At 33.9% G+C, this 19063-nt stretch overlaps 1 protein-coding gene across 1 annotated transcript; it reads left to right on the forward strand.

Moving 5' to 3' along the window:
- Positions 1-1664: 1664 nt before the first annotated feature.
- LOC132558771 (uncharacterized) lies at positions 1665-12533 on the forward strand. Its single transcript, XM_060223373.1, has 6 exons — positions 1665-1956; positions 6892-7041; positions 7912-8102; positions 8654-8814; positions 9425-9603; positions 12490-12533. The coding sequence occupies exons 1-6, from the start codon at positions 1665-1667 to the stop codon at positions 12531-12533; spliced, it is 1017 nt and encodes a 338-aa protein (XP_060079356.1).
- The last annotated feature ends 6530 nt before the right edge of the window (positions 12534-19063 follow it).

A 19063-nucleotide genomic window follows, 5' to 3' on the forward strand; every position in this document is an offset into this window, starting at 1 on the left:
AAGAAGAATAAGACTTTGGTAAAGAAGAAAGTCCTTTGTCAAGTAAGGAAGACACATTGTAGTCCACATTACAGGAGTTTAACGTTCTTTAAGTACGATATGTAAATGATAATTACTATTTCTTTTACTTTTGCTGTAGGTCTACAATTTCATTTAATGTAAATGAATCTGTTTCTAAAAAGTGTTGTTGACATATTTCATTTGATGACCATAAGTAGTTGTAATCTGAGTATTTTATATGTTTTTTATCACTCTACTTTTTCATATAATTGAATGTTGTAGATAGATACACAATACATGTCTTGTGTCTTTGGTAAATGTTTTGTAAATATTAACATTTCACTTGAAATTATTGATAATTTAATGTTAGCAACTACCAGCTTTTTAGTGTTAGATTTTGTTGATATGAATTGTATATTTCTGATTACAGTAAAAAAGGAAAATTATATCTTGTACATGTAATGTTAAGATATATGTTTCGAAAACTGCATTGGAACTTATATTTACTCAAGATCTTTAAACGTGACTTTAGAGTCAATTATATGTTTACTTTTTCATACATCTGTACAATTTCAACAAGATGTCTCTAATACCCTGGTATTCTGTTTTTGAAGTCATAGATTCAGTGTCAGTGTTGTAAATATACATATGTTATTTCACAATTTGATTATATCTTGATAATCTTTCAATCAGTCAGAGTGTCTCAATGCAGTTCTATCACTTATAACCACCTGACAAAATGTAAATGTATACTTGAACTCAAGGACCTTTTTCGAATTATCTTATTTTTCATTCCAGGATTGTAAGGCCTTAAGTAAGGGTGTTCTGAAAATAATAGCTATTGATTATGTTTTGAAGACTTTTTGTGTACAGTATTTAATCTTCCTATATTAGTCAAGTGTGGCATAGTTTGTTGTCTTTTATTTTACGCTTTTGTAAAATACAAAATTTCTTTTTTTTTTTAACTTTTTGGATTAATATTTTTTCACTACAGATATTTTTTTCAGGCGTCCTTATTGTCCATAATACATAGTTGAAAGTTATGGAAGTATTCATTTGATCGACTATATATACCTGTGGCAATTATTATTATTACTTTTTTGTTTCAGTAGGTTCTTAGTGGTTTATGTATGTTAAAAGTAGTTAGAAGAGTCTAACTTAAACACAATGTTTTTTACTTTTGTTAATTAAAACATTCAAACATAATATCTTAGAATTTTTTGTCTTGTTATATACTTTGTTATCTATATTTCGCTTATTAACTTAAAAAGGGCGGATTTATGACGTTTTGAAGAAATTTTGCTTGTGGACTACGTTTTTGACGGTACAGTTAACTGAGTGATTCGGTTAAAAGCGCAGTGTAACTGTGGGACGAGCGACGTAGATTTGCACAGCAAAGAAAACACGATGTTACACTTTTTACAATATATATATTTATTTACACTACATACATGTACAAATATATGGCATAAAACAGCTAATTACACCACATCGACACACAAACACACTCCCTCTTAACACAGAAATACATATGAAAGTCTTTGAAAGTCTCTAGGGCATTCCCTCCGTCCTTCGAATATTCCCAATGTACTCCTCTGGGTGGTCTAACGCACACCAGCTATGAACACAGCAGTCCGAACACTAATCCAATATCGCCACACACAATGGCTAGCCCAGGCAAAATCAAATGTGACTCCGAGTTGCTCAAACAAGGCAACACACCATCAACCGGTGACACCAAACACATCGGTGTATATGGAAGATCTTCCAGCACATACATATGTCAGGATAGTTGGCATGATCTCCCGGTGACAACTCTGGACGATGGAGAACAAACGTCCGCCTCAGATCTACACATTAATGACTCTGTCATAATCATATCAAGGTCGTGCGTCGGCGGGTCTGGTCATATCCTCCAATTCAGGGGTAAAACTAATAAAAAGACGGAAACACGACGTAAGACATCAAATCCCGACGAAAATACCATAAATGGAACCATAACTACCATACTCACATTTCACTCACGCGCTTCCATACTTTTACAACCTAGTCAAACTGAGGTTTGTAAGTTAACAACAATAAATAGTATTTGGCATTAATAGGTAATCTAGGACATAAAGTAATCACTAATTATAAATCAATATAGACAGCAATACAAACTAACTAGATAGCAAATAGGTAGTCTTGCGGTCCACAATATAAAACAACCCTGTATATGCAACCTACGGGTCTCCATACATACTGATAATTCATATATCAAATAACATTAGGAAAGTTACCAATACTGGTATAAAATGATTAATACATTGCATTTATACTATTATTTTAATCATAACACCAATGCATAACGCTTATAGCATGCCTAAATAAACCATACACGATATTATATAAACATACGAACACAATAACAACTCAGTTACGCTTGAGAGGACCGCACTATCTGGAAATGCTCGACCGGTCGTTATCAGGTAAATACAGTTAAAAACGGGCAACATATATAAACAAGGGACAAAAAAAATCAATACTCACCACAGTCAGCTATCTGTGTTTTCAATACATTTGCGGCCTACGGATACTGTAAATAACTCCGTAGTGAAACTATAGCATGATTACCGCCATGTTTCAAAATGTATTCTCCCCTCGGAACCTCTCTCATCTTATCAAACTTACCTGATCGAGCCGGCTTCGGTAATATAGTGTGCAATCCACCAAGTTACAACATAATACATACTACACATACAAAACAACAGAATATGAATAAAATACATAAAGTTATATATGCGACCGTGACACGCAGTTTCAACGTTTTCTGGTTGCTAAGGTACTTCTCATGAGTATAACTTTGGAAGTCTTTGGTAGATTTCAACTTTTTTTAAATCAAGTGAACATCTTCACTTTTCTTCCCTTAATATCCAATCATGACCTTACTTTGTAATAAAACACGAAAAATCGTTTCAAATAAGGTTGCCACCAAAATAGCAGAGAATGTTAGTTCTTCAGAAAAAAGAATGAAAGATGGAAATGAATCAATACCTGTTACACAAATTTTGACGCCTGTGCCGGAAAAGTAATACGGCAACACACTGATTGTTTGTTTTTAATGCTCTCTCTAAAACCATGCTTTTCAAATAAAAAATTAGGAAATAAAGTTCAATACTGGACTTAAAAAGGTTTTATATAAGGCTAATTGAATGATAATGTGAGGATAGAGACATAACTAGTTCAAATCTGTACACCAACATATCATTGATGTACATATGCATATTTGATCAATATAAATTTCATGAGAAAACGATATGGGATACACACGGAATGGACTAATATGGACATGTACCTTTTAATATCCTTGAACCATACAAAATACTTAATTAAAATAATTACTATACAAACATGTACCGTTTGTACAAAGCTTCCAGATTAGATGTATTTAGAAGTGACCCTTAGTTATTACACCTCATGTTTGGTTCCTCAGTAACAATCTTGTAATTAATTAAAAACAATCTTAAAATGTAAATTACTTTACAAGATGTATGCTGATATGAACTTAAATGCATTTGCTATTCAAATATCTTAGTAGCAGATGAGCAATTCACAAAGTACTTTTCATATAATTTCAGATAAGGAAGTTGTACTCTATTACTCTATCTCTTACTAGAACTACATTTCGCAGCTGTTTCTCCACTTGCTTCGAAATCATTTCTCCGTGGAATACTGCGTTCGGGTTTCGGACCATAAAACATGAAGTCAACACATATGGAAAAGGAGATAATTATGTCAGGTCTCTGATTTTATTTCCTTACTCTATGCTCTTAATATGAATTATGGCATAGTCATTTGAAGCGAGCGACAATTTATCTGGCGACAATCATAATTCAATCTAAAGTTTCAGGAACGCTTCCTTTCTTGAATATTGCATTTAATATGTTCCTAAATAGTACATGTTGTTTTGTGTTTACTAGTTAACCCTTTCGTACAATCTCGGCAGGTTTGTCGGGCGAGATACTAATTGCTTAGTCTCGTTCTGCCAGGCCCTTGTCTGCACATCTAATGAACCATCAGGGTGGACGACACTATATGTTGCTATGGTCATCTTTACGAGTTTTCGCCATATGAACAAAGCGTTACTGGAACTTATCGTTTTAATGTGGTACGCGAAAAACTGATTTTATCTGGGATAAAGAAAAGTCAGAGGGCTTTTGGTGCCCACCTTTGTTGGATCTTTATTTGATCTTGAAAAAATAGCTCTTTTCCGTTGTTGTTTTTTTGTTAAAATGAAGGACCTTGATCCACTCTCACGGCCAAAACAGGCAAATGAGTAAAAATAGTTTAACGAATCTTCTCAATGACCAAATGGATCCGAATGTTGATATTTCTATAATCACATTCCACGAGTTCCATCGCTGATAACAATGACACCACTTCAGAACGTTGTCGTGATGTTCACTACTTCATTAGGTGATGTAAGAAAAGGGACCTGAAGCAAGCGCAACTCTCAGTCCTCTGATCTCCGACGTCTAAGTGCGTACATGAGCTCAATAATGGTAGGCAGTCTGGTGAAAACTCAACCGTGGAGCCAATATAGAATTACATATACGTATGGTGGCTGTCTTATCCACATTTAGGCCGTCCGTACAAGAGTCAAAATCCAACTGTCCCTGGTATAGTTTGAGAATGAGAATTCCATTACATCGACATCAGATATATCTAGAATGCTATGTCATTAAATGTCGCCAGCTTCTTTCGGTCATAACCTTCAAAATCAAGGATGACGGTATTTTAAATGGTCAGCAACGAAATAGATCATCGATAACATTGTATAGTTATCACATTTGGAAGTATTTAGCTGATATTCTGTATTAGATTTGAACATAATTTGTCTACATTAGATAAAAAAATAATTTTGAAAATTTCAAAAAATATCGACTGATTCTTACTCTTTTCACAACTTACGCAGGTTATGATATGGCCAATTGCAGGTTTATCTGAGAAAAAAAAAAACACTAAGAAAATACCAAAATGGCATTATAAGCATAATCTAACCTCAAATTTCATTAAACTAGGGCAAAATATATAGAAGAGAAAGACTTACAGGGAACTCCTGATAAAGTCCAAAGAGTAAGCGTCTTCTGCTTTCTGCTTACGAGCATGAAACAAGTTCACTTTATATCACACTAAAAATAGAATATTTCTCAATGAGATCACTATAGCGACCATCAAACTTCCCCCGAATTTTCATCAACTTTCGCCTTTTGAACCCACTGTTACGAGTTTGTCCGTCAATTGACGACTTCATGCACGAAAACCGGAACAGATCCTTGAATATCGAATCAACTGTGACATGTAAATGCCACAGGTAAGAGATGCTGGGATATTGCTCTACAAAAGTGGAAAATTCACAATAGGGAAATTGAAAACACCACCTTTATCATACAGCTTGGTATGTTGGTTTCGTTATAGGAAAAGAGTCTTTCGTGTCTTTGATTTCCAAATCTAGTTGATTTACGCAATGGACGTGTTCAATCAGTTTCTTGTTGTTATTTCAAGACAAGACAGAATGAATATACCTGAAAGTGAAACCAAACGACTTTGCAAAGTCTTTGTGACCTGTTTTGATTTAGCTTCGTATGAAGACGAAAACAAGTTAGACAACAGAGGGGCGCAGTTGGTTCCAATATGCCAATAATCTAGAAGATGTTGTAAACCAGAAACTCGATCATTTTTATGAAATAAAGTGAGTTGGCAACACTACACAGTCAAGCTTTACGACTGCATATTCGCTGACTCCAACTAAATCTCCATGTTTTTAGAACCAGGATGGCGGTTTCGTCAAACTTGGGTCGGATCCAAGTATTTGGTTCACAGTCTACATCCACCTTAGTGATGTTGATGTGTGTGACATTTACATCATTGACAGATCAATTTGTTTTTAGATATATTAATTGTCAAAGCATGAATGAAATTAGACAAATGCTATTGTTATTGCTGGTGGCGATTCTAAATGACTTTGGCAGAGTCGTTGGAACAATATTTTTGCGTTATCCTAGCTACCGGATGTACCGTAGTTACTCTCTTAGCAAATAACGTAGTCAAAATTAATACAATAAAGAATGAAACGATGTGAAGATATGCATTGAACATTATTGTTATTGTGTTTACGGTGTCGTGAACGCAATGGGATTAAAAAAAATCAATATATAGAATATGTATCCCATTAATTATAACACCGTGAACGCAATAAAAATGTTAAATCCATAATTCTACTTAAAAAGAACATTCCATTTGTCATTTGTCATGCTTGACATTAATAATTATTAGATACAATAATAATAATAATAAATATATATGTTTGTTTTTTGGATTATTTGTCGAAAGAACACCTGACAGTAGTATTGTATAGCGGTAGTGTTCATGAAAGATCGAGATATTGAGTATATTAAGAGTAATGTTACTTGATTTGTTACCTTTATTATGACTAAGGGTCCTAGTGTTAAATATTACCTCATCAGCCATTTCCCATATGCTCTCTTTCATTATTTGTATATATATGTGTATTGAGGAAATGTCCGATATCGACCAATCATCAATTTGATAATTGTTAATAATACATTTCCTGCTAATTAACAAAAACACTCCGCTGGCTGTTCAATATTGTTTTATTGAATAATTAAGGATGTATGATCGATAATTTTATCTGGTGGCTATTCTCAGAATTAATATGGTCCTCGTCACAAGAACATGACGACATGGGCGGTGTTCTAACACTCTATGTTGCATTTCTTTGTTTTATTAGAATATATTGTGTGTCTGATGGAACATTTAAAAGAATCAGTGGACATAAGTTATCAGGCGCGCATCTAATTTTAAAGTATCAATTCAGCAACCCAATTATAGCATGTGCAGTAGAGTGTTTCCAGACCGAATGTTTGTCTATCAACTACCACAGTGAGACTAATGAGTGTCAGCTCAGTACAGACTCTCCCTACACCAAACCGGTGTTAGTACAGCAGGCACAATACTGGGAAATCTACTACCTACAGAAAGGTGAAGTATGATGAAGAAAGAATCAGTAAAACGATTACATTGATGGAAGATAGACATTCCCAAACATGGTCACTATAGCCTTTTTCACTTTCTCAGTTTTCGTTAAAACATCTAATTTGTTTAAAGATAGAATGAAGAAAATCAATTTTTAATATCCACATAGATTAATCCAGATTACACGAAAATAACATGACGTCATTTTAATTCAATGTTTACCTATATTACGTCAACGATTAGCACGTCGTATTTGATGAGGAAATAAACCTTGATATAACAATGTAAGCCGATACAGAGAGAGAGAGAGAGAGAGAGAGAGAGAGAGAGAGAGAGAGAGAGAGAGAGAGAGAGAGAGAGAGAGAGAGAGAGAGAGAGAGAGAGAGAGAGAGAGAGAGAGAGAGATTACATTATACTAAGTTGACAGTATGATAATTTTTAAGCTCACTATTCATGCAAAATTCTCAGAATTCTTAGTAAATCGTACAAAAGACAGAATATATACGTGTATAGTAAAGGCATCAATACCAAAAGGATTCGTGATGCTATGCATCAATTAAGGGTTTACTGTAATATTTTTACTTTATTGATCCGCTGCTTATTAAAAGAGTACATCTAAGTTTTTAGTGTTATAGATCAATAAGATAATCTAGTAAATAGTAGGGACAAATGAAGGTCTACTCTACAATGTAAGCATATGTTAAAATGTGGGAGAGGAGGCTTCAGTCAAATCTGGTGTCATGAGAATGGAAATATATATCTAAAGTGTTCAAAGATACATAATTCCAAAAGAGTCGAAATCGAACACAATTTGTTTCTTTTACATATAAATATACATTTGGCAACATCAGTCCACGAAATAAAAATCTTTTACAGAAAATGACTGGGAGCTGGTCTTCAGAGCTCAGGCATACAATAACATCAGTCCTTATAATGCCTGGATGGGGACGTTGTCTCTACTAACTTCAGTGGAAGAGGGCTGCCTGCTATTGATGAATACATCCACATGCACAACCATATATAGAAACGATATTCTGAACACGTGGGATTCGGAGAGTATTTCTGAGGCAAGTATGACGTAATATCATATAATTGTTTTATTATCATATCTTACCACTACACTTCAGTGTTATATTTGAATTTGTATTTAAATTCTTCAGCCTTTATGCTATTTTATATGTTCGAATATTGAAACAAAATATTTGTGATATGTTTGAATTTCCGAATTTCTACTGCATAATAAGATTAAGTTTCCCGCAGAATGTTTGATATGAATCGCAGCATAAATGTCTTGGCACTTAATACCTTCTGTTACAGCTTTAGGATTTTCATTTCGACCATAACATCAGTGACGAATCCCAGTACATTAATTATGCCATTCACCAGAGTGCCCTTGAAGTTTTATTCCACAGTCGACTGATATCCGAATCTCTTCATTGTGAATTTTGTATTGTCCCATGTCTGTGCTTCACTAGTGTGTTTGAATTCTTGCACTTCACATGAGTGTTTTATTCGGGTTATCACATTTACCTTATATGTATTTCCTTTTGTTTTGACACACATTACATCAAACAACAAAATCAAGTTGCCATTTTAAACTCCTAGATTTCATTGACAGGTAAAGCTAGAACTCTACAAAGCCGGTGTCAGAGTGGTAAACATCCGCTTTGATGGTAAAGGATCGAATTATACCGACTGGTTTGGGATCAACAGATTAATAGACAGTGGCTGGGAGACCTTGTCTAAAAGTCGAAATTTCGCTTACTTCTCAGTGCGTGGGTATATGTACGTGCCCAACTGGCAATAACTTATATCAATAATTCCGTGAGCTAAATGAAATCTTTTATCCGTTTTCTAGGACGTAAAATACATAATTAAACAACATTTTAACTCAATTCACTCATTTTAAGTCAAATAATTGTATATACCAGGTGATCAGTAGTACATACGAGGTAAACTTTGGGATGTAGCGGTTACACAGTCAAACCATCTCTCCTCTTATAGAGCCCCATCAAGCGTTTCGGTGACCAGGAATCAACGAGTACTACTGAGTATGAGGAAATAACGGAAGACAAATCGCTAGAAAAGAGAGATATTTCTAAAAAAAAAAAATAACCATCATTACATGTAGATATTAAATTGTGTTACCACACTTAATGTTGAAATGTTTGGGGCAATATATCTTTTGACTCTAATGTGTATAATAATACTAAAAAAAAATTTTGCAGATATAATTATGAAATTGATGAAATTTGGGCATTCAAATGAACACTATAGAGAGATGGTATTGACGAAAAAACTATTTACGGACAGAAAGTATATTATCCCGTACTAAAATTGCGATATACCTTGAAATCTACTTCACTTTTTACCGCTTTGTTTTCAACAGATCATGTCAGCGGTCCTTTTACATCAATGAGCACTTCATAGGCTGCCCTTCTGACAAAGGATTGATATTAGTGAATGATCTTAACTATACCCCTTGTCAATGCACATATGACACAACGTCCAACAGACCTGAATTCATGTATGCTCCTGGAGAGGATGTCACACAATGGGAAGATTACAGTAAGTAGTGGAAATATCTTAATATACAACAAATAAACTATCCACGTATCTACACAAGTTTCCTATACTGAACATGTATGCATCAATGAAACAACTACATTAAAAAGCCATCAATCGAGAAAAAATATGCCAAATTCAAAGATTTACGAAGAGATCATTGGAAAAAGTACATTAAAGTTATACTGTGTGTTCCGGAAGGGTAAATGTCATCCGCTTCATCGACGACACACACAATTTCAATATTAGCCAATCAAAGAAAGAACCTTTTTCAAATAAGGTATCAACAATTCCATGACACTCTTACGAACATTGAACACATCTTCATATGCCAAGTAGTCTTTAACAGCCGGAATCTTTTTCACGCATTGAATTTACGATATTGCTTCATCAACGACATCCAACATGTAAACTTAGGTCGCGTTCTAAAATGAGAACAAGGTATACAGCAACGAAATCAACAGGTAAACTAACGAGAATCAAACACGCCTAGCTTCATATCGTACAAAGAAATATAATGTTTCCCAATGAGATCACTATGACGTCCATAAAACATCCCGCGAATTTCATCAACCTATCTCTTTTCAAACCCTGCGTTACGACTTTGTCCGTCAGTCGACAACTTTCACGAAAACTTGATCAAATTAACTTTGACATGTTAACATCTTAGGTTGAAGATGCAAGATAATAGCTAACCAGAAATGGACAATTCACAATAGGATAATTGAAGTCACCTCATACAGCTAGGTGGAAAGCTATCCATGTTTATATCGTTGTAGGAAAAGATCGAGATAAGCAGCTTATATAGAAGAGTTTGTCGTGGCTTTGATTTCCAATTATGGAAAGACTATACGATATACGTGCTCAAGAATATACGATATACGTGCTCAATCAATGTATTGTAAATTAAAGACAAGACATCATCAATTAATCTGAAAGTGAAATTAAACGACTTTGCAAGGTATTTGTAGCCTGTTTTGACAAGGTCTTCAATAAATTCAGCCACGTAAACAAAAACAAGTCAGTCATAGGGGTGCAGTTTGATCCCATAGGTTGTCTGTTGGAAGATCATGCCTTCAAACTCGACGGAGACGTTGTAAACCAGAAACTGGGTCATTTTATGATTTAGAACTCCTTATATATATTCTTTGATTTGGACGTATTTTTCACCAAATACACGTCAGGATAGTTCACAACCATATATATATATATATACCGCCGTTCACCTTTCTTGGAGAAGAATGTTCTTATAAAAAGAGAACAAAGGCGTTACTTCGGTTAAGAATGGGGTATGTTTTGTGTATAGAATGAAAAAATCAAATGTCCTTTTTATAGGAAAGAAAAGATCTGTTTAAAAGAGAGTGTTGAATATTGGTCAAAAGCTGTACGGAGTTCTTAAAAACCCACATATTATTAATTCCGCTTCTTGAGTAAACAGTATCACAGTAAGACTGTAACCCAGACTTGACAGTACTTGATATAACGGCTCGACGAGCCACCAATAAAAGATTGTTCATATTGCTTTTTGTGAAATTTGGGAGTCCAATATGAACGAAAAAGGGTATTCCCTTATCATTAATTGACGGTCGATCTGAATGTTATTGATACAGAAGTTACAGATACAGCTTGCATTTTCGTCTATGTAATGATTATATGTGTAGACATAGCTTCATTTTGCTTGCAGATGAAATAGTGTTTGCAGACAACCTTAAAATCATTTGTTGCCTTATATGCGAAGTTCAGATCTGTATATTGATAGCATTCAGCCATTATACATTATAATAGACACATGGATTAGCTTTCAATGAAAGTGATTTGAGATGTTTTGGAATAAAAATCAGCTATGTGTAATATTGATATTATGAAAAATTCAACGCAAAATATTTTATGAGGACGAGAAAATTTTGAATGTAGGAAGCCTGATCTTAATAACAGATAATTCAGGGTGTGGTGTCAGAGGAAGAATTAAATAGTGTGGTGGACAAACCTGCTCTTGAGCTAGAGTCAGAAAATGTAAAAACCTATAGTATGAGCATTTCCAAAGTGGAATAGTCTAAGATGTAGGATGCTAAAACCATTTTCATACATGTTGTTTTTACACTCGCTAAATTAGTAGTTCATAATATTCCTGTGTATATCTTTAAGGGTGGAGTATATCGTTTATCGCAATATTTTCACCCTAGGTAATTTTTTGCCCTTATTCCATTATACCCAAATTCGCCCCATGTTCATTTCGTCATCTCAAGTTATATAAAACGGTTATATAGGTGTACAAATGTTCGCACTCGTCTAAAAATCCACGAAAAGGGCGAGAATTAAACCTGGCGAAAATTTCCTGACAAACCGTATTTGAACTTGGTGAACAAGGAAATAGTTTCTGGACATTAAATGCTTTCTGAAAAATATGGCAGAGAATGATCACATGATGAACAGGAGTTGTTTGAAAACCATGCTGCCAACTATGTGAAATATGTGAAAATCAAGAAATAATAAAGGCATTTTTATGAATAAACATGTATATATAATATAATTAAGATTGATCAATTCGTCCGTGTTAACGAATTACGAATGATACCTTATTGGTTATCTTTTTCATACATAATTTTACCACAAGTTACCACTGCAAACACCTCTTTCATGGACATGTAATCACGATTAATCATGAAAGGTTATTAGGTGTGCCGTGGACTGTGTTAGCAAGTGATTCATTGCCCACCTTTTGCATTGTGTGAGATGTAAAGGTACATATATTCAACTTTCTTTGTTCATTTTTCCGTTTACGTTATGAAGTATAATGCACCTAAATTTGTTCGATTCTCTCAATAGATTTTTTACCAAACAGATACTACCCTAGAATAGTGTTTAAATGTGTTCGATTTTTCCCTACAGATTATGGCCGAGCGGATGTGTTAGCAGTGTTCATCAAACGATGATAGACTCTACAGAAACATTTGTCTCGGAAAAACAGCATGTGGTATTTGGAGGCATAAATTTGTGGACGGTATGTTTCTAGTGACTAACTGTCAAACCAAACGACCTGTTGGAAAATCGCGCAACCTACTGACAAATTTAATGACTTACTGGCAATTCAAGCGATCTGTTGGAAAACAACGCCAACTACTGGCAGATCTATTGACTATTGCTTTACTGCCAACTGAAGCAACCTGCTGTAAAACCAGGACCCACTACTTACAGATTAGGTGACTTACTAAAAAATCAAGCGAACTATTGCCAAATCAAAGCGGATATCATGAATGAATATGATTGAGTAAATCCAGTAATAGGAACATTGAATGGTTGACAAGATCATTGTTACATCAAAATATGGCAAGATTTTATAGTCCCATTATTACATAGATCATATGGTGTTGTTACCATGACATTGCAGTAGCAATGTAATATTTATATAACTGAAAAGGTCTTAGACAGGTTTCGACAAAATTTATTGTTAACTTAAAACTGGTGAATTCTTGCACGAGAGGTTAGCATGATATATTGATAGCCTTGTCTATAAGTAGTAAGGTTAGGTTCGCCAATACGTAACTTCGACTGAATAGGGACATTTTTTATACCTTATCATATAACAATGCTTTAGAAAAGTGATATTCCTTCGGACTCTGAGATTTCACCTTTCGACAAATCCTAGTATTAACATTAGAAAACAATAGCTTTGCAATGCTGTGTGTTAACGCCATGTGCTTAGTAAACATATATGGTATTATTGACAACATTGTTTAATACAGGTACACATGATCGGAAGTAATTGTGATGTATTAAATGACGTTAACAACGCAGGTGATCGCTTATATTTAAGCAATTAAATATTTATCACGTTAGCCATTACCCAACGATAGAGACTTTGAGTGATCTCTCTTCCTTAAATATTCTAAAGAGCCCAAAAGGGTTGCATTTTAGCAATGAATCAAAACTTTAGCACTCGCATTCGTCTAACCATTGTATAGACTTCGAAGCCTGGAAAAGCAGGGAAAACGACATAACCTAGTGACCAACTCCGGGTAGGATGAAATCGGTTTAGTATTCTTTCGGAATTCGGTCACGCTTAAGGGCAGCGGACATGACATCCTGAAAGGGCAAACTTTTGAGAAGGGCCCTAAGACGCAGGGAGAGCCCTAACCGCATGAGCCCGCACTTTCCATCTCGCTCGAACCTGATCCGCAGAATGATCATATTTAAACATATTGACCTGACAAAGCCACTTAGACACAGACTGGAAAGGGATGTTCGGGTTAACTTGCTGAATAGGCATATACAGACTATGTCTAGTGTCCTCCTTCATCCTGCTTTTATCGTGGAAAACCTATGTGTCCGACAATTCCTTTTCGGACTAAACAAATTTAATTCCTTGAATCATTCTGGCTGTATATGAAATATAACATTTGATTTGATGAAACTCTTACTTTTGATGAACTAGAAACAATGTTGATGTTATGGAAATCAAACTTTTGAAGAATTATAAGTGAAATCAAAGCGTTTTAAAATAGATTGTTATGGTATTATATATATATATTTTGATGCACTGGAGGAAATGCTGATACACATGTAGATGTTATGGACATCTTACTTTTGATGAACTGGAAACAATGTTGATGTTATGGAAATCAAACCTTTGATGAACTGGAAACAATGTTGATGTTATGGAAATCTGATATAGGATTTCATATTACGTACTAATATAAAAAATATTCTGTTGTTTACTGTGTATAATATATATTACAAACTAGCCATATTGCTATGTAGCAGGTGTATGTTTATGTTGGTACCGTGTAGTGAGAGGTGAAAAGGTTGTTGAACAACATAGTGCCGATAATGCAGCTTTCATTGTTAAATGTAGCAGGTGCAGTAAATTAACCAAAGCAGATTCTTCTGACAAATGTTGATGTGACAATGTATTTTGTTTACATGGATAGCTTGAACCATGATATCAGTCAACAAGTATGGCCGAATCGTAGGCTTTATATTTTGATTAGACCATATTGGCTCCAAATTGTCTGGAATTAAATTCAAAATTGGAAATGATTTGACAGCCTTGGTTAATTCGGGTTATCCATCCAATTTGGCAGTCACGTAGGCCTTAGGGATAAATAGAGGCTAGTGAGACAGCCCTTCACTTCGGTCACTGGACCCGGCAGAGAACACACTAGACCGTTGTCTACTATTATACGATCACATAAGTATATTTAGGTTAGAAAGTTCAGGTTAATTGTGACAGAGAAAACTTTTGTTGTGAATACCTTAGACGATTAAAATTCGCCAGTAAGAAACCGAGGACTTTTTTCTTTAGTTCTCCCCACCACACAGCAACACGTGGCTCCTTGGAACAGAGGGTCACACCATCCGATAATATGGCATTGCCGAGCATTGTGAGAACACGTTCATGATTTATGAATTAACCCTTGGCGCACAACTCTAAGGACTTATTTCAGGGTCATATTTTTGAAATCTCAACTCAATAACCTTATACAAACTCTTACTAGACATTGTTATACACTGTTTTATATCATTGATATTGAATACCAGGGATACCTTTAGCTGCCTTTTTTACACATACCGAATCATTGTGAATGGCAGTACACAGTCTCGTATACTTAATTGTATGATTGTATGATAAGCGTAATTATATTTTGTTTTTTTATATTTACAAATTTTATGTTCATTAGTTTTCCGGTTGTTCATTATCAATCATCAACATGGGCTAATTATAGCAGCAACAGGCGATGTGATGTAAATTTTTCAGTATCAATCATCAATATGGGCTAATGATATCACTTTACTTTGTTTGTCCAGCGTACTGAGTTTTTGTATCATCACCTGGAAGTGATGATGTAAGAATTCATATATTATTTAAAATGTCAAAAAAAAGTTGAATGGTTTCCCGTTTAGTATTTCACTTTTATGACAGAATATCTGTGTACTTTTCACTCGGGTTTCAAGATATTGCATTATCTATATTATATCATACTCTATTATTATATAGAAAAAGAAACAACACTTTTAAAATAGTGTAGCAGTGCTCATTTGTGTTGATGCAGAAACGAAGTACGTTTTTCATTTGGGTTACCTCCCTTATATCAACGTGCCACCCACAAACGTTGCTATGATGCGACTGTTATCCCTTTCTTATTTGATTACGTCGAAATACAACTAATTTCAGTGATACAAGAACATATTGTTTGTGTATATTTAATACAAAATTAATAACAATTTTAGTTGCGTTTTTTTTTTTTTTTCGTTTCAAATTAAGAATGTCTTAGATAAGGTTCGAATAGAGAATACCTTGCAACATATAAATAGATATGGATTCCAATGCAACCATACAGGCAAGGCGGGGTTATACCATATATTGTTGAACCATATTCCGGCGAGATTTGGCGTTTGAAACTTACCTGCGGTTGAAGGATATATCCCGTGCTAAATTTTGATATTTTGAGTAGGCCTATCGTGAATCACGAAACAGGCGGAACATACTCGTTAGCATATTAAGCTCTTTGACTGAGCTGGATAATGAGGACAGCTCATTTGAAGTGGGACATAACACAAAATTCGTTGTTTTAAAGAAGAATAAGACTTTGGTAAAGACGAAAATCCTTTGTCAAGTAAGTGAAGACATCACAGGAGTTTAATGTTCTTTTAGTACGATATGTAAATGATAATTACTATTTCTTTCACTTTTACTGTAGGTCTTCAATTCCATTTAATGGAAATGAATCTGTTTCTAAAAAGTGTTGTTGACATATTACATTTGATGACCATAAGTAGTTGTAATCTGAGTATTTTATATGTTTCTTATCACTGTACCTTTTTATATAATTGAATGTTGTTGATACAGACATAATACATGTCTTGTGTCTTTGGTAAATGTTTGGTAAATATTAACATGTCACTTGTGAGTATTGATAATTTAATGTTACATAGTCTCCTGTAGGTCAGACAAGGCTGGACATTTACGTATATATAAAGAACACTTTGTCAGAGTATTAAATATAAGCTGTACTTTGGTGAGGGTTAAGAAAGGCAACATTGGCGTATATAATTATATGTCACCTAGCTGTATGCAACCAGCAAGCTTTTGAACAATGTCCATCCCATATCTCACAACACTGATTTGAACAATAAACTAGCACCATTGATATTTTGTTGATATATAACGTAGAATTCTGAATACAGTAAAAAAGACAGTTATATCTTGTACATGTAATTTGAAGTTATAAATAGTTCGAAAACTACATTGGAACTCATATGTACTCATTATCTTTAAAAGTGACTTTAAAGTCATTAATATGTTTACTTTTTCATACATCTGTACAATTTCAACAAAATGTCTCTAATACCCTTATATTCTGTTTTTGAAGTCATACATATGTTCTTTCGCAATTTGATAATGGCTTGACAATCTTTCAATCAGTCGAGTGTCTCAATGCAGTTTTCTCACTTATAACCACCTGACAAAATGTAAATGTATACCCTTTTACACAAGGTCATTGACATGCAATCGTTAGATGATTGTTAAGGCCCGCGGACCTTTTTTTAAATATCTTATTTTTCATTCCAGGACTGTAAGGCCCTAATTAAGGCTGTTCTGATTATGATGGCTATTGATTATGTTTTACGTACAATATTAACCTTTCTATATTAGTCAAATGTGGCATGGTTTGTTTCTTTTGTTTTACGCTTTTGTAAAATACAATACTTATTTTTTTAATCTTTTTGGATTCATATGATTTGCACTACAGATATTTTTTAGATGTGCTGATTGTCCATAATACATAGTTTAAAGTTATAGAAGTATTCATTTGAATGACTATATATACCTGTGGCAATTATTATTATTACATTTTTGTTTCAGTAGGTTCTTAGTGGTTTATGTATGTTAAAAGTAGTTACAAGAATCTAACTTTAAAATGTTACATTTCGTTACTGAAAAGACACCTGATTCAGTATCAAATGAATTCCAACATAATATCATTGACTTTTTTGTCTTTTATATACTTAAGCATCTATATTTCGCGTATAAACTTTAAAAGGGAGAATTTTATGACGTTTTGAATAAATTTTACTTGTGGACTACTTTTTGACGGTGAATTGACTGAGTGATTCGGTTAAAAGCGCAATTTCAACGTTTTCTGGTTGCTAAGGTGCTTTTCATGAGTATGACGTTGGACGTCTTGGGTAGATTTCAACTATTCAAGAATGTCGACTTGATGATCACTTTCCAAATTTCGAAGGACTCATAAATATATATTTCAGCTAGTTCCATGTTAAAGGAACTGGCTTTTTGAGGAAAACATATAGCTAAGACACAGCCACCCCCTTTTCTAATCATGAAAAGTATCTTAGAAATTTTCTGTATCAAAACTTTAAGTCTCCAAAAACGTTTTGTACTGAAAGATGGCCAAAAGGTTAATGTCATTTTGGATTTTTTTTATGTTTTGGTTGCTCTGGAGTTTAAAACTTTAAATCAAGTGAACATTTTCACATTTTTTCTTAATATCCAATCATGCCCTTACTGTAATGAGAAACGAAAAAAACGTTTCATAAAGGTTGCCACAAAAATAGCAGAGAATATTTGTTCTTCAGAAAAAAATAATAATAAATGAAAATAAACCATTTCCTGTTACACAAATTCTGACGCTTGTGCCGGAAAAGTAATACAGGAACATACTGATTTCTTAATGCACTTTCTAAAATCATGCTTTTCAAAACAAAATTAGGCAAAAAAGTTTAATACTGGATGTTTTTTACTTCTCAGATGAGTTCACTTTTCAGGCTACTTTTTTCTACAAACTATACTCTGTGTTATTTGTCCACAGTAACCACTATCAGTATTAACTTTTAAGTTTCAGATGTTTCCTATATATACAGTTATATTTATATCTATTGAATGAAAGAAGATCAATGTATATCTAATGATACTGTGAACAAACCAATCAGTCAGGTTTATATGGCAGGTCACCTATTTTTTAATATTGACGCAAATAGGCAACGGCATGACACGAAAAAGAAAACCTTGAAAGGTCCTATACAAGAATAATTGAATGATAATGTGAAGTAGAGACATAACTCTGTGTGAGTAAACGATGCAGTAAAAATCTGTACTCCAACATATTATCAATCTGCATAGGCATATTTGACCAATAGAAATTTCATGAGAAAACTATATGGGATACGATGACTTCAAAAATAGATGTTCTCCATTTTTCACACACACGAAGTGATATGGACATGCATCTTTTAATATCCTTGAACCATACAAAATACTTAATTAAAATAATTACTATACAAACATGTACCGTTTGTACAAAGCTTCCAGATTAGATGTATTTAGAAGTGACCCTTGGTTATTACACCTCATGTTTGGTACCTCATTAACAATCTTGTAATTAATTACAAAAAATCTTAAAATCTTAATTACTTTACAAGATGTATGCTGATATGAACTTAAATG

Source organism: Ylistrum balloti, unplaced genomic scaffold (genome assembly GCF_031769215.1).
Source record: "Ylistrum balloti isolate Yb309-2 unplaced genomic scaffold, AGI_CSIRO_Ybal_v1 Utg370824, whole genome shotgun sequence".
Lineage (NCBI taxonomy): Eukaryota > Metazoa > Mollusca > Bivalvia > Pectinida > Pectinidae > Ylistrum > Ylistrum balloti.

What these genes read in the sequence shown, in the direction of transcription:
- LOC132558771 (XM_060223373.1), top strand. Translation starts at nt 1,665, where the DNA reads ATGGCTAGCCCAGGCAAAATCAAATGTGACTCCGAGTTGCTCAAACAA. An exon ending in TAAAAAGACGGAAACACGAC is followed by an intron (nt 1,957 to 6,891) that starts GTAAGACATCAA and finishes ACCCAATTATAG; the next exon opens with CATGTGCAGTAGAGTGTTTC. An exon ending in ATTCGGAGAGTATTTCTGAG is followed by an intron (nt 8,103 to 8,653) that starts GCAAGTATGACG and finishes TTTCATTGACAG; the next exon opens with GTAAAGCTAGAACTCTACAA.